Raw genomic sequence first — 15,250 nt, 5'->3', positions numbered from 1 at the left:
AGCACCAATTGATTACAAAATCAGCCCCATAACAAGGGGAGTGCTGCCTTTAAGAGAAGAGGCTAAATCAAGACCCTTTCCGTCCTATCAGATAGTTGTAAGAAGATCACAGGTCAATGGAACGGATGAAATCTCCTGACATCTGGGAGGCAACATACCCCTCAACACTGCTCAAACAAGACACAGTCAAAGCATGTATTGATGGTATCACTTCAAGCTCATCCATACCACAATAGCCCTGCTACATTCTGCTACACACAGGTAAGAATGGATTTAAAAAGGGGGTTACAGCAATATATTCAGGAGAACGGATTTGTTCAGCAATGCTTTCTATTCACACTAGCGATTCTTCACAATTGATCATCTTGGTGTTGGTGTAATTTCCTCACGTTCCCTTTTCAATCACCTGCATACACTGGAACAGAAGAGTCATGATATTGCTTCGAGCCACCAGCTGCTCCACGTGACCACCTAAACCCTCTGCCAAGCCACTCAGCAAGTCCAGGGCCACAATCATGAAGTCCTTGTCCGGAGCCTCGTACTGGTCTGGTTGTGTGTTGTACATCTGGAAACACCCAGGTTAAAAAAGCTAAATCAGTGGAATGCATGAAGTCTACAATGATATAACACAGTCAGGCAGTCTTGTAATTTACCTAACAGCATAGATGGTTGGCATACATAACAATTACTGTTCCTACATAAAACCAGTATATTATAGAACAGGGACAGGCAGGTGTCAGCATTTGACATTCCCACACAAGGTTACTATCAGAGCCAACCTCCCAATGCCCCCCATTTATAGTAAGCAAAGGAGTTAATCTATTACATCACTAAAGGAGAGAGATGTGCGTTTCTGGTCCCACTCAATCAGCCCACTTGCCAAAAGCTCAATACCAACACACTATTTTCCGCCCTATAACCACCCCACATCTAAACATCTCGATCAAAACCCAAAGTCTGGAGGAGAAGACCAAGGAGTTTGATCCCAGGTCATTCAAATTCACCCAAAATTCCCACCAAACTTCACAAGAGTGCATTTCCCCCAATTCAAACTCCAGTTAGAAAGAAGCTTACCATGGCTTGGGCAAGTGTCTTCTGCACAAGTGTTACACAGCGTTGATAGACAGGCTCACAGTATGGGAGGAAGCCACTCTGCAGTGCAGTGGCTACCGATGAGAGGCACTAAGGAAGAAGGAATAATGAATAACAACTCCGCAAAGGACATACAGCATATCAGGAGCAATAGTAAGGTCAGCAAGGAAACTATAACACCACGAGCATCAAACAGACAGGCTGCATTGGGACCACAGGCTGTAATCAGACATTACAAGGACACATGGGAGCCTCAACTCACAGCAGAGACCATCAGAGTAATCGGAAACATTGACAAACAGCTGCTAGTGAACTCCTCCCGCCCAAATGGAGTGCTCTCACCTTCTGGAGAGAGAACTCTGCAAGACAATGCTAAGGGCACCAGTGGAGAGTGTGGTGGGATTCCATAAAGCTCTCAGAGGTGGTTCTGGACAGAAATAAGCAGTAACCCCAGTTACTGCCCATATCCAAGCCCACAGATACCTCAGTGCAGAGATCAGCACAGACCCAGGCTTAACAAGCACTTTCCTGGCCAGTAGGGTTCAGTAACCAACATTGCTAGCATTTCAAACCTTCGTGCACAGCAATGACATTTATTCGGGAGCACATACAGCACGAACATTTAAACCAAGTAGACAGTGAGTGTCCATGGGAAATCTGCAGTCGGACCCAGATTATCCAACCAGAATCCATAACTTTACAAAACCAGAGGAAGAAACATCCAATAAAGATGAATTTTAAAGGTTAGGGAGCAAGCGCAGAAGATAGGAAATAGGTGGAGAGCTCCTTCAAAGGAGAGGATCAAAAGGCCAGTTTCCTTCTGTGCAGTAACCTTGTGTTCTATGAACTGAAACACAATGGTTTAGTAGATGCAGGTATGCAAACTGAATAAAACCACTGCTCTTCCACATAGAAACCACTTTAGAATTCCCATAGTGTGGAAACAGGCCCTTCAGCCCAACAAGTCCACACTGAGCTGCCGAATAGTAACCCACCCAGACCCATTCCCCTACCCTATTTACTCTACATTTATCCTGACTAACACACCTAATCTACACATCCCTGAACACTATGGACAATTTAGCTTGGCCAATTCACCTAACCTGCACATCTCTGGATTGCGGGAGGAAACCACAGCACCTGCAGGAAACCCACGCAGACACGGGGGAGAATGTGCAAACTACACACAGACAGTCACCGGAGGCTGGAATTGAACCCAGGTCTCTGGCACTGTGAGGCATTGCTAACCACTGAGCCACCATGCCACCCTTCTCTGACAAAGAATTCCACATCTTCACTGTGGGAGAAGAAATTTCTCATCTCAGTCCTAACTGGCGTACTCAATCAATGCAAACATACTCCCTGCATTTCCTCTTAAGAATTTTATAGATTTTTAGATAATCCCCATTCACTCTTGTAAACCCCAGAGAACATAGCCCTATCCCATCCAATTACTCTTCACACATCAGTCCTGCCATCCAGGAATCAGTCTGGTAAATGTTTGCTGCACTCCCTCCACAGCCAGAGCATCCATCTTTAGATAAAGGAGACCAAAACTGACAATACGCCAGGTGCCATCTTCACAAACTATGATCTCCCGGGCACAGGACAGTCCAACAGATAGACACTCACCTCCAGCAGAGGAAAGAGATCCTTATCTTCATCCTTCAGCTCGTTCCATTTCTGAATGAGGGGGGGCATTAGCTTCTGGATGTATTCCTGAGTGCAAAGTGGAACATTTTGCCATTAAATGCTTGTACTGGCAACAAAACCAAAACATCGGAGCCTCTCCGATACAGTAAAAACAACGCATTAATTACATATAGAAACACAGCCGCCAACCACATGCAGAACCCTAGCCTTTACCGATCGCTTTTGATTATTGCTGGCATCTCTCAGAGTCCAAATAAAATCACAGCTTGAATTCTGCATTGGCCTCAGTTGCGTAGCATAGAGAGTTTGAAATCCACGCACTGCACTTTGACCTCCACCATCTGACCCCATCCCAGCCACTGCATAAAAATCAGAGCTACTGCCTACTGGCTGATTGAGGTGATGTCCCACGGAATCAGCCAAAGTACCAATGGCATCGTACAGAATCAGCAGGTTCTTGTGCTGGTATTTCCCAAACGCAAAGACCAGTGTGTCGAGGATGTAACTGAGATATGGGACCAGTTCAGTGCAGGCTTCCTCCTCTAATGTAGCAAACGCACTGCAGGGAGAAGAAAGGGAGAATCTGGGTCACAAACAGCAGTCAGCAAATCCAGACTGAAGGCATTTCGAGGCACTCAAAACATGGAAAGGGTAGCTGGTTGTGGCTGAGATCTGTTTTATGATAACATACCATCTGTCAGCTTCTAACCCCCCAACAACCCGAAGCGTTACCCACCACAGATATCTCGCACTCCACTCTCCAGAAAAGCGAATATACAAGTCATACACTGCAATTATTCATCATCGAGTCACAAACAGTGCAGTGTGGAGACTGAGATGTCCCCACAACTCAACGTTGGAGGCCACCCCATCACACCTCAGGCTAAAACTGGCCTGTATACAAAAACTGTACAGTGACCAGCACTCTTCAGTTTTCTTGCTCAAAAAGACACTACAGATGTAGAACCCAACATCTGGCTCACTTATCAGACAATAATGCTTCAGCCAGTAACAGTGAAACAGCCTTCAGGCACTCATGATTATTACAGGGCACAATCACTCTGCAGGACCTCAGGAGCCAGTCTCTAATCTGGCAGGAATCAGTCAGGCAATACCCATACTTACAGGAGACAGCAGATAGCCAATGAGTGATGGATCCCTTGCTGCTCTACTAAACTCTTAGCAGAGGAAATAGTCCCTTTCTGTTCGCTGTTTCAGTAGAAGGCTCTGCCCCTCCTTGTCAGGACTGAGAACAGCTTTACAGAGGTTCGAGATGACGAATGGCTCGATACTGTGTGTTGAGGAACTCAGTTGGCTCACTCACCTGCACGCTGCTTCTTGTACTTTCTTGTTTCCATCCAGGATTCTCTTCAGAAGTTCAGTCATGAGCGGTTTGAGATACTGGTCTGGTGGCTGGCTGACCACCCAATGCGCATAGCGACTGAGTGTCCAGCAGGCAATTGAGCGTACTAGCGCCTTCTTATCTGGCAGACACTGTATAAGGTGTGGGATCAACTCAGGGAGATATGGGACCATTCCCTGCATACAACCTAGGAGCAGAAAGGAAGCAGGATTATTTACAATCCAACAGAGGTGCTGAGTGAGGTCACCCTCCACAAGAGCCAACAGGAACAGGCTGGCTGACTGTTCAATAGAATCATGGCTGACCTGACACACACATCCACTTTCCATAAAACCCTCAAATGGAGGAGAATATATTCTCAGCCTTAAATATGCACAAGGACTCTGTCCCCATAGCTCCCTGGGAAGGGGAGTGAAAGGCTCTCATTCCTCATCAAGACTTAAATTGGAACCCTCTATTCTGATAATATGCCCTCTGTTCCCAGACTCTCAGCATTTACCCTGTCAAGCCCTTCAAGAATCCTATTTGTTTCAATAAGATCACCTCACAGACTTCCCATTTCCAGTGAACAGAGTCGCAACCCATTTAGCATTTGCTCATAAGACAATCCCTTCAAACCAGGGATCATCCTAGTGACCTTCTCTGAAATGCCTCCAATTAAATTATATCTTTCCATAAAGAAGGGGACCAAAACTACTGTCAGATGTTGTCTCACCAGCACCTTGCTCCCTATTCTCATGTTTTGGTTAGTAACAGGTTCTACAGTGTTAGAGCAGCCAGAAATGGCTACAGGGATGGATACAAGTTGACAACTGGTACAGGTTGCAGTCACTGTTTGCAGAGTGAGATGAGAACTAAAAACTGTAGATTTGGACCATTGGGGGAAAGGTTGCTGAGCCTGGGTCTGACACTCAGTCATGCAGCCTGCTGTTATATGGCAGCACAAGGGTAACATGGGTACAGCTATCCAGAATACAGGCACTGACACACCCAATCGATTTGTATAGTTCAGACAGCATGCCTCATGAGAACTGTTCTCACCCACAGTACAGTTCAGCTCCTGCTTCATACCTTCTGCAATGGCTCCCAGAACCAGGATCCCAGATTCTTTGATAACCCAATCTGGATGGAACAGCAGCCCCTTCAGTAGTGGTAGGAGGTGAGGCAGAAGGTCATCTCGGAAAACATTAGCCAAGACATCCAATGCAGCAGCTGAACATTTTCCTGGCAGAAAGACAGAAGTGTGGTGTTCACCTGATACACAGCAGTTTGCACACAGTGGCACAAAGCAAGTCCAAACTACACACAACATACCAGAACAACCCACAAGGTTAAAATACTCCATTGTCTACACAGTACCTCAAAACAATCCAGCAGTAGAACCCAAACACGATGGCAGGCTGGCCTTGAGTGAGCGATTTCAGACACAGTGGTGAAGTCCTTCAAAGAGTCCATTCCCTTATCTTTTCATGGATTGTACCACACCCCATTATTGAATTTAGAAACTTGCACAAACCCAGGGTTCTTTGCAGTTTCCCAGCTGAACTGCTTTTTCCCCATTGACCTTTCTGCTCCTACAGGTGCTGACTATCATTCATTGAATGATTACGTATCCAGAATGTCCCAAAATCAGCCCGTTAGCCGTAGAATTCACTCAGTGACATTATAGGAGATGAGAGTGTGACTTTACCTCCCTGGCCTATCCAACAGACAGGTCAGGAGGAAGGCATGTCAGTTTGAATGGGTACATCAGCACAGGTCACGGGACTACATGATCATAACATCTCAGGACTCTTGATACTTTGCCCAATAGAAAGTGATGATCCTGCATATACATACTCAGGTTCCAGTCGGAGAGTGTATCGTCGTCATCATCATCAAAATCCTCATCTTCCTCAGCAGCATCTTCCTCATGCTGGAGTGTAACTGTGCGGGATTTATGAAAACGGGGTTTGATATCCTGCTCACTATCTGGAACTGCTTCATCCTCTTCTACATCACCCTATGTACAACCACAAAGAAAAGAACAAGACCAATCAACAAATCAAACAAAATTCAGAGGGTGCTGTCCAGTCTTGGGATGCTACAAATGCAGGTCAGGGTTCTACAGAAACTCCTCTGAGTTAACTTCAACTCATTCCTTACAAGGCCTGTGACTGGGTTTAGAAGTGAAAGTGAGACAAACTATCTCACTGGTCAATCCTCCGCTCCAACACAATTCATAGTTAGTACAACTGTTCTTACCTTTAGAAGTATGATATCAATCTCAGAGTATTTCATCCCATTCACTAAGATAGGAATCAATCTAAAAAAAAAGTCAAACATAAAATTGTTCATTAACGAAAGAACCCCTTTGAAAGTGCCACACATAGATGGAACACGTTATATTAGTGATAAAGCACCTTAGTCACAAGGTGAATCTCTCACTGCCTGACATTGTACCCCAATATCTGTGTCACCTTGTCCACAACAGGAGAAGCAGAGGACAATTCCTGCACAGAAGGGGGGAAAAGTGCAAATTTGATCTGTGGTAACCTCATTACAGCACCAAACCGGAATCTGTGGAGTAGGCCGTCTACACATACAGTAGAGGCAATTTACATAAAAGTTAGATTTTGAAATACATTATATTGCACTACAGAATCAGCTAACATCTGTCGCACAGTCAGCAGAAGGGGCTTGGGAGGAACTGGAGTTTGGACATATGATTCCCAATTCTGTCTCCCACCAGGAATCATCATCCTCACCATCACCATCACCATCACCATCACCATCTATATATAATTGGGTGTGTTTTCAACTCATTGATGGAGACCCCTCACCGATTAGTCAATAACTCCACCACTAAGGCTCAGGAACATAGACCATTACAGCACAGCATAGCCTTTCAGCCCTCGATGTTATGCTGACCTGTGAAATTAGTCTGATGCCCATCTAACCTACACCGTTCCATTATTATCCATATGTATGTCCAATGCCTATTTAAATGCCCTGAACGTAGGCAGGTCTACTACTGTTGCAGACAGGCTGTTCTTCTGAGTAAAGAAACTACCCCTGATATCTGTCCTAAATCTATCACCCCTCAATTTAAAGCTATGCCCCTCGTGTTAGCCATCACCATCCGAGGAAAAAGGCTCTCACTATCCAGCCTATCTAACCCTCTGATTATCTTCTATGTCTTGTACCCTGAAGGTTGCTGCACAGATAGATAGAGTGGTCAAGAAGGCATATAGTATGCTTGCCTTCATTGGACGGGGTATTGGGTATAAGAGCTGGCAAGTCATGTTAAAATTGTACAAGACATTGGTTTAGCCGCATTTAGAATACTGTGTACAGTTCTGGTCGCCACATTACCAAAAGGATGTGGATGGTTTGGAGAGGGTGCAGCGAAGGTTTACGAGGATGTTGCCTGGTATGAAGAAAGGTTGAGTAGGTTAGGTCTATTTTCATTAGAAAAAAGGTGATTGAGGGGGGATCTGATTGAGGTTTACAAAATCATGAAGGGTAGAGACAGGGTGGATAGAGACAAGCTTTTTCCCAGGGTGAAGGATTCAATAATGAGAGGTCACGCTTTCAAGGTGAGAGGTGGAAGGTTTAAGGGGGATACACGCGGCAAGTATTTGACACAGAGGGTGGTGGGCATCTGGAAGGCGTTACCAGCAGAGGTGGTCGTGGCAGGCACAGTAGATTCATTTAAGATGCGTCTGGACAGATGCATGAGTAGGTGGGGAGCAGAGGGATACAGATGCTTAGGAATTGACCGACAGGTTTAGACAGTAGATTTGGACCGGCTCAGGCTTGGAGGGCCGAAGGGCCTGTTCCTGGGCTGTAAATTCTCTTTGTTCTTTGTCTCAATTAATCACCTCTCAACCTTCTTCTCTCCAACGAAAACAGCCTCTCATCCCTCAGCCTTTCCTCCATACTAGGCAACATCCTAGTAAGTCCCCTCTGTACTGTTTCCAAAACTTCCACATCCTTCCCATATGCAGTGACCAGAACTGCACGCCATACTCCAGGTGCGGCCTGACCAGTGTCTTGTCCAGATGAAGCATGATCTCATTGAGTTTCGAAGCAATCTCCCCACCAATAAACGCTAACGCACCATATGCTTTCTTAACAACCTTATCAACTTCTCAACCATCTTCAACCTCTCCCTGTAGTAGGCCACTGTCCCTGCCTGTTTCAAGAGGCCAACATCATCCCTGTGCCTCAGAAGGCTCATGCAGCATGTCTCACTGACTACCGCCCAGTGGCCCTAACGTTGGTGGTCATGAAGTGCTTTGAAAGGCTGGTCATGACATTAATCAACTACAGTTGAAAAGTGCGGTGCTGGAAAAACACAGCAGGACAGGCAGCATCTGAGGAGCAGGAGAATCGACGTTTCAGGCATAAGCCCTTCTTCAGGAATGAGGCTGGTGTGCCAAGCGGGCTGAGATAAAAAGGTAGGGGGGAGGGGCGCTGGGAATACGATAGGTGGAAGGAGGTGAGGGTGAGGGTGATAGGCCGGAGAGGGGGTGGGGGCGGAGAGGTCGGGAAGATGATTGCAGGTCAAGAGGGCGGTGCTGAATCCGAGGGTTCAGCAAGTAGGCGGCCTGTCTCCCCAATGTACAGGAGACCACATCGGGTGCAGTGGATATAGTAAATGATGTGTGTGGAGGTGCAGGTGAATTTGCGACGGATATGGAAGGATCCATTGGGGCCTTGGAGGGAGGGGAGCTGTATCCGCTGCACCCGATGTGGTCTCCTCTATACTGGGGAGACAGGCCGCCTACTTGCGTAACGTTTCAGGGAACACCTCTGGGACACCCGCACCAACCAACCCAACCGCCCTGTGGCTGAACACTTTAACTCCCCTTCCCACTCCGCCAAGGACATGCAGGTCCTTGGCCTCCTCCATCGCCAGAGCCTGACCAGACGACGCCTGGAGGAAGAGCGCCTCATTTTCTGCCTAGGAACCCTCCAACCACACGGGATGAATGTAGATGTATCCAGCTTCCTCATTTCCCCTCCCCCCACCTTATCTCACTCCCAACCCCCGGATTCAGCACCGCCCTCTTGACTTGCAATCTTCTTCTCGACCTCTCCGCCCCCACCCCCTCTCCGGTCTATCACCCTCACCTCCTTCCACCTATCGTATTCCCAGCGCCCCTCCCCCAAATTCTCTCTCTCCCCACCCCCCCCCCCCCCCCCCCCCCCATTTGCCTCTCAGACCAACAGATGCACGTCAGATGCCACGTCACTTGCCCTTCATTCCTCCCTAGAACATCTTGACATCAAGGACAGCTATGTAAGAATCCTATTCATTGACTACAGTTCAGCCTTCAACACTATCCCCTCGAGATGAATTACTAAACTTAGTGATCCCGGACTGAGCCCCACTCTCTGCAACTGGCCACAATCAGTGAAGATTGGGGACAATATTTCATCCTCACTAACGCTCAACACTGGACCCCCCAGGGGTGCGTACTCAGCCCTCTACTGTACTCACTGTATACCCATGACTGTGTCGCCAAATACCAGACTAATGCCATTTACAAGTTCACTGATGAATCCGCCAGTCAGTTGAATCTCAGATGGCGACGAAACAGACTACAGAAGGGAGGTGGAAGATCTGGAAAAATGCTGCACTGAGAACAACCTCGCTCTCAATGCCAGCAAAACCAAGGAACTCATTATTGACTTTCAGCAGGATGTTACTCACGCACCCCTATACATTAACAGCACAGAGGTGGAACAAGTGGAGAGTGTCAAGCTCCTGGGAGTTGGCATCCAAAACAAGCTTTCTTGGACTCTTCATGTGGACACACTGGTTACAAAGGCCCAACAACGTCTCTTCTTCCTCAGGCAGCTGAGGAGATTTGGCATGACGGCGAATACCCTTACCAATTTTTATAGGTGCGACATCAAAAGCATTGTCTGGATGTATCATTATCAGTACCTGGTATGGCAACTGTACCATTCAAGATCAGAGACGATTACAGAGTGGTGAACTTGGCCTGGACAATCACAAAGGCTAACTTATAGAATCCATCTACCAGGTTCTCTGTCAAGGAAAGGCCGCCAGCATTCTCAAAGATCCATCTCACCCTGGCAATGTTTTTCTACAACCTCTACCATCGGTGAGTAGGTACAGAAGCCTGAACACACGCACCAGCTGGTTTTAAAACAGTTTCTACCCTACTGCTGTTAGAATACTTAATGGACTCTCAAACCCTTAACATTGCCTGGACCTGTGTTTTGGTTTTTGCCGCTGTTTCCTTATTGCTACCTAACTCTGTGATCTGCCTGTATTGTTCGCAAGACAAAGCTTTTCACTGTGCCTCGGTACACGTGACAATAAATTCAATAAGACAATAAATACAGAGGGTGGCAACTCTCAGGGATTTATGCACCTGGACACAGATCTCTCTGTTCATCTACACTACCCAGAATTTTACCATTAGCCCAGTACTCTGCATTCCAGTTATTTCTTCCAAAGTGAATTACCTCACACTTATTATCATTAAACTCCATTTGCCACTTCTCCGCCCAGCTCTGCATCTTATCTATGTCCCTCTGTAACCCACAACATCCTTTGGCACTATCCATAACTCTGCCTACCTTAGTGTCATCCACAAATTTACTAACCCATCCCTCTCCACCCACATCCAGATAATTTATAAAAATGACAAACAGCAGTGGACCCAACACAGATCCTCATGGCATACCACTGGTAACTGAGCTCCAGGATGAAAATTTCCCATCAACCACCACTGTCTTCTTTCAGCTAGCCAATTTCTGATCCAAATCACCTTCAATTGTGAAATTCCATAGTTTGTGCAATAACCTACCATGTGGAACCTTATCAAAAGCCTTAACAAAGTCCATATACACTACATCAACCGCTTTACCCTCATCCACCTGCTTCGTCACCTTCTCGAATAACGCAATAAAGGTTAGTGAAGCACGACCTACCCTTCACAAAACCATGTTGACTATCCCTAATCAAATTATTCCTTTCTAGATGATTATAAATCCTATGACTGTTTCCAACACCTTAACCACAACCGAAGTAAGGCTCACTGACCTATAATTCCCAGGGTTGTCCTGACTCCCCTTCTTAAACAAGGGAACAACATTTGCTATCCTCCAGTCTCTGGCATTACTCCTGTCGACAATGATGACGACATAAAGATCAAAGCCAAAGGCTCTGCAATCTCCTTTGTGCCTTCCCAGAGAATGCGAGGATAAATTCCATATAATCTTGTAGCCTGTATCGCCATATTCTCACTAACATTGCCCTTTTCCAATGTGAATACTGATGAAAGATATTCATTAAGTACTTCCCCTATGTCCTCAGATTCCACTACTGTCTTTGATTAGCCCTAATCTTACACTAGTTATTTTCTTATTCCTGGTATTACCGATAGAAGGCCTTAGGATTTTCCTTGATCCTATTCGCCAAGCTGGAGGGAAACTGGGCAGATTGTGGTATCTGCCTAACATTTGGTGTGCTCTGAAGGCAGTCCAAGCCCTCAGTATGATCAATTCCAGCAACTGGTCCTTACTGTATTAGATGTCCTGACAGCGCCTCCTTACAGATCGGTTGTTCAGCCAATGTCAGCCAGAACTCGCACGCTTCTAATGCCACATTTTCATCAGCATCTTGCGTCCTCTGCAGCATATACTGAGTGTGTGAGGAGATAGAACAGCAGGGAGTTAGAGAGTTCCTCAGCCTGACAGGCAAAAGATCCACCAATGACCTAGAAACCACCCAGCAACCCTACACCATTCCCCAGAGCCTTTCAGAGAGCCAACTGCCCCAACCTCCACAGCAATCCAGAAAGTTCATCCAACCTGTACCCCACCTCCCTCAGAAATGTTCCTGCAGCCAGTTTGGAATTAGAGCTTATTCTGATATCACCACCAGTCAGCAACTTGGACGGGTGTGGCTGTAGACCAAATCTGGCTCAAGTCCATGGACAGTGACTACACTCAGGGGCCTTCCCCACGGGGAGAGGGAAATTCCACCCAAACCTGGCTGTGACCTCACCCACAGGATATTCTAGACCGATGTTGGAGGATAAAATAAAAATAACATAGATGCTGAAAATCTGAAACAAATAAATCACTGGGTAGAGCTTGCTGAAGGGCATGTATTCTAGCTTAATTCGGGACAGGACATCACACCGAGCCACTGCTACACTGATGGGTATAGCACCAGAACACTGCTGCTTTGTTCAAGGTGCTTACTTTGTGAGAAGTTATGTCCAATTATTCCCCAGGTTCAGTGCATGGGATAGGTAACATGGACTAGGTTTTCCTGGTGTCTTGGCCAATGTTCTTCATAAAATAACACCATAAACACGATTTGCCAGTCTCCTCATTGAAGGTTATGTCTACTCCATCAGAGACAACACTTTTAGATCGCCTACTGATGCAGCATACTCCAAGTGTGAAAGTCAGCTGGACAGTCAGTTGGCAATGCAGAGTGATGTCAGTCTGGGTTCAATTCCCACATTGACTGAGGCTATCATAAAGGACTCCGTCTCAATCTCTCCACTTGCCTGAGCTCTTAGGTTAAAATCACCAGCAATAGGTCTCTCTCTCTCTCTATGAGCAGCCTCATGATCTGATAAGACTATTGCAATGTTCCCTTTGATCGTATAGAATACATTCACTCATATACATTGCCACATGCCTGAACCATGTGAATACTACTTACATTGCAGTAAACACAACCTAGACACATACCTGGATTATACTATGCATGTGTGGGATAAGTCGATCTATCCGAACCTCTAGCAGCATCACCAGCGCCCGACACACGTTCTTCCTCACCTCAGAATCGTCATCTGTTGCCAGTGCAAAGAGATGCTGCAGGAAACAAGCAGAACTTTCAGCTTCAGCACTGCTTAATGGAGAGGCTTCTGTTTAAGGGACTTATCACTGTTACTGGTCACTCCCAATGGCTGGCTAGGAACGGTTTTTAGTTCAGAAAAAATTTACAAGGATGTTGCCAGGATTGGAGGATTTGAGCTGTAGGGAGAGGGTGAATAGGCTGGGGCTGTTTTCCCTGGAGTGTTGGAGACTGAGGGATGACCTTATTGAGGTTTATAAAATCATGAGGGGCATGGATAGGGTAAACAGACAAGATCTTTTCCCTGGGGTGAGGGAGTCCAGAACGAGAGGGTATAGGTTTAGGGTGAGAGGGGAAAGATAAAAAGAGACCTTAGGGTCAACGTTTTCATGCAGAGTGGTGCATTTATGGAATGAGCTGCCAGAGGAAGTAATGGAGGCAGATACCATTTTAAATATTGCAATTGTATCTGGATGGGTATATGAATAGAATTTGGAGGGATATGGGCCGGATGCTGGCAAGTGGGACGAGATTAGGTTGGGATATTTGTTCAGCATGGACGAGTTAGACATCTCTAAGAATATGACTCTAAAGTGACTTCTATACAAGAAACTCACCTAGGCAGGTCATGTCAAAGTTCAGCAAGAACACTAACACAATTAGCCTCTTCACAACGACAGGGGTATCTCCACAGGGGCATCTCTAGGTTTCCCAGTGTAGTCACCATTACATCACTGGACTAGTAACCCAAGGTCCCCATACTAATAGTGAAATTTGAATTCATTTAATATCGGAAATTAAAAGCTAGTCTAACAACCACCAGGGAACCAACTTGGTTTAATAACGTCCTGTGGGAAAGAATTCCACCATCTTACCTAGCCTGACCTACACGTGACTACAAACCTAGAGCAATGTGGACAACTCCCATCCACCCCTTGAAGTGGCAGAGCAAGCTTCCCAAATTCAAGAGTAATTAGGAACGGGTAGTAAATGTGGCCCTGCCAGCATCATCCATCTCTCTCAAATTGTTAAAAATAAATCACAGCTCCTCTGTCATCACAAGGACTGAAAGCCGAAGAGACAGCTGTGAAGCACGTGCTCTTTCTTCAACATTCAAATAAAACAATTGAACTGTGACCCCAGTAAAATGTAGCTTCCTTTTAATGACAGCCATGTTTGGAATACATTTCATGAAAGTAAACTTTTGCAACATCCTAATATTTCACAGTTCTCAGTCGTGTCATCAAATTACACCATTTTGGTCTGACCACAGTAGAGTTGCATATTGCTTCAGTAGTATTCTGACCAAACAGATGTCCTTCTGATTCTAGGCCAAGTGCCTTAAGACACCTTCTATCAGAAAGCCAAAGCACTACTCAACTCCTCAATCGGGCATTTCAACTCGACATAAAAAGATTTCAGGTACAAGGATCTCAGGGAACAAAGTCTGCACTTTGAGGCCCCACTACCTATGCCATTGGTAGCTCGGTTTATACATACTTTCAGCTGGATTCTCTCGATAGCAACTACGAGAAAGATCCTGAACTGCCTCCAAATCAGCTGCTGGTACTTCTGCCCAGGCTAGAAAGAGAGCTGTTGGCATATATATTTGAAGAAGTAACAAAGGGGATTGATGAGGGCAGACCAGTGGATGTGATCTGTACGGAGGGGTGACCTTATAGAAGTTTATAAAATCATGAGGGACATGGATAGGCAAATAGACAAAGTAGTTTCCCTGGGGTGGGGGAGTCCAGAACTAGAGGGCATAGGTTTAGGGTGAGAGGGGAAAGCTTTAAAAGGGGCCTAAGGGGCAACTTTTTGACACAGAGGGTGGTGCGTGTATGGAATGAGCTCTCAGAGCAAGTGGTGGAGGCTGGTACAATTATAACATTTAAAAAAGCATCTGGATGAGTGTATGAATAGAGAGGACTTAGAGGGATTTGGGCCAAATGCTGGCAAATGGGACAAAGTTAGTTTAGGATATCTGGTCAGCATAGACCGCAGGGTCTGTTCCCATGCTGTATATCTCTAGGACTCTATATGACTGACTGAGACAATAGTTCTTATCTATTACACAAATATTCTACCTCAATGAAGGTATCGACATTGTCCATCAGTGCCTGAGCCCTTCCGATGATGAACTGATTCACACAAGCAATTGCATGGGACCTAGGAGGAAAAAAAGAGGTACAGGTTTGAATTGTGACCATACGCTATTCCAGGTCATTTCCTCTTCGCCACAGTTCAGGAACAGGGTGCAACAAACTCGTACCTGATTTTAGGACTACAGTGTTTGAAAAACT

The 15,250-nt window shown here is 45.9% G+C and overlaps 1 protein-coding gene across 1 annotated transcript in view; it reads right to left on the bottom strand.

Moving 5' to 3' along the window:
- LOC122552327 (transportin-2) overlaps positions 1-15,250 on the bottom strand; it is a 37,418-nt gene that overhangs the window by 8,669 nt on the left and 13,499 nt on the right. Inside the window, exons 5-16 of the mRNA XM_043695073.2 lie at positions 15,220-15,250; positions 15,035-15,116; positions 12,842-12,964; positions 11,656-11,774; positions 6,353-6,413; positions 5,948-6,110; positions 5,180-5,332; positions 4,070-4,295; positions 3,133-3,304; positions 2,725-2,811; positions 1,075-1,182; positions 407-565 (exon numbers count right to left, since the gene is read on the bottom strand). The exon at positions 15,220-15,250 is cut by the window's right edge and continues 210 nt beyond it. Of these exons, the coding sequence (XP_043551008.1) occupies positions 407-565; positions 1,075-1,182; positions 2,725-2,811; positions 3,133-3,304; positions 4,070-4,295; positions 5,180-5,332; positions 5,948-6,110; positions 6,353-6,413; positions 11,656-11,774; positions 12,842-12,964; positions 15,035-15,116; positions 15,220-15,250 (1,484 nt within the window). The remainder of the gene's footprint in view (positions 1-406; positions 566-1,074; positions 1,183-2,724; positions 2,812-3,132; positions 3,305-4,069; positions 4,296-5,179; positions 5,333-5,947; positions 6,111-6,352; positions 6,414-11,655; positions 11,775-12,841; positions 12,965-15,034; positions 15,117-15,219) is intronic.

This window comes from Chiloscyllium plagiosum, unplaced genomic scaffold (assembly GCF_037043375.1).
Source record: "Chiloscyllium plagiosum isolate Xiang-an unplaced genomic scaffold, Cpla_swu_hap1 HiC_scaffold_45, whole genome shotgun sequence".
NCBI classification, from domain to species: Eukaryota; Metazoa; Chordata; class Chondrichthyes; order Orectolobiformes; family Hemiscylliidae; genus Chiloscyllium; species Chiloscyllium plagiosum.
This window is presented reverse-complemented; position numbering and strand designations above follow the sequence as displayed.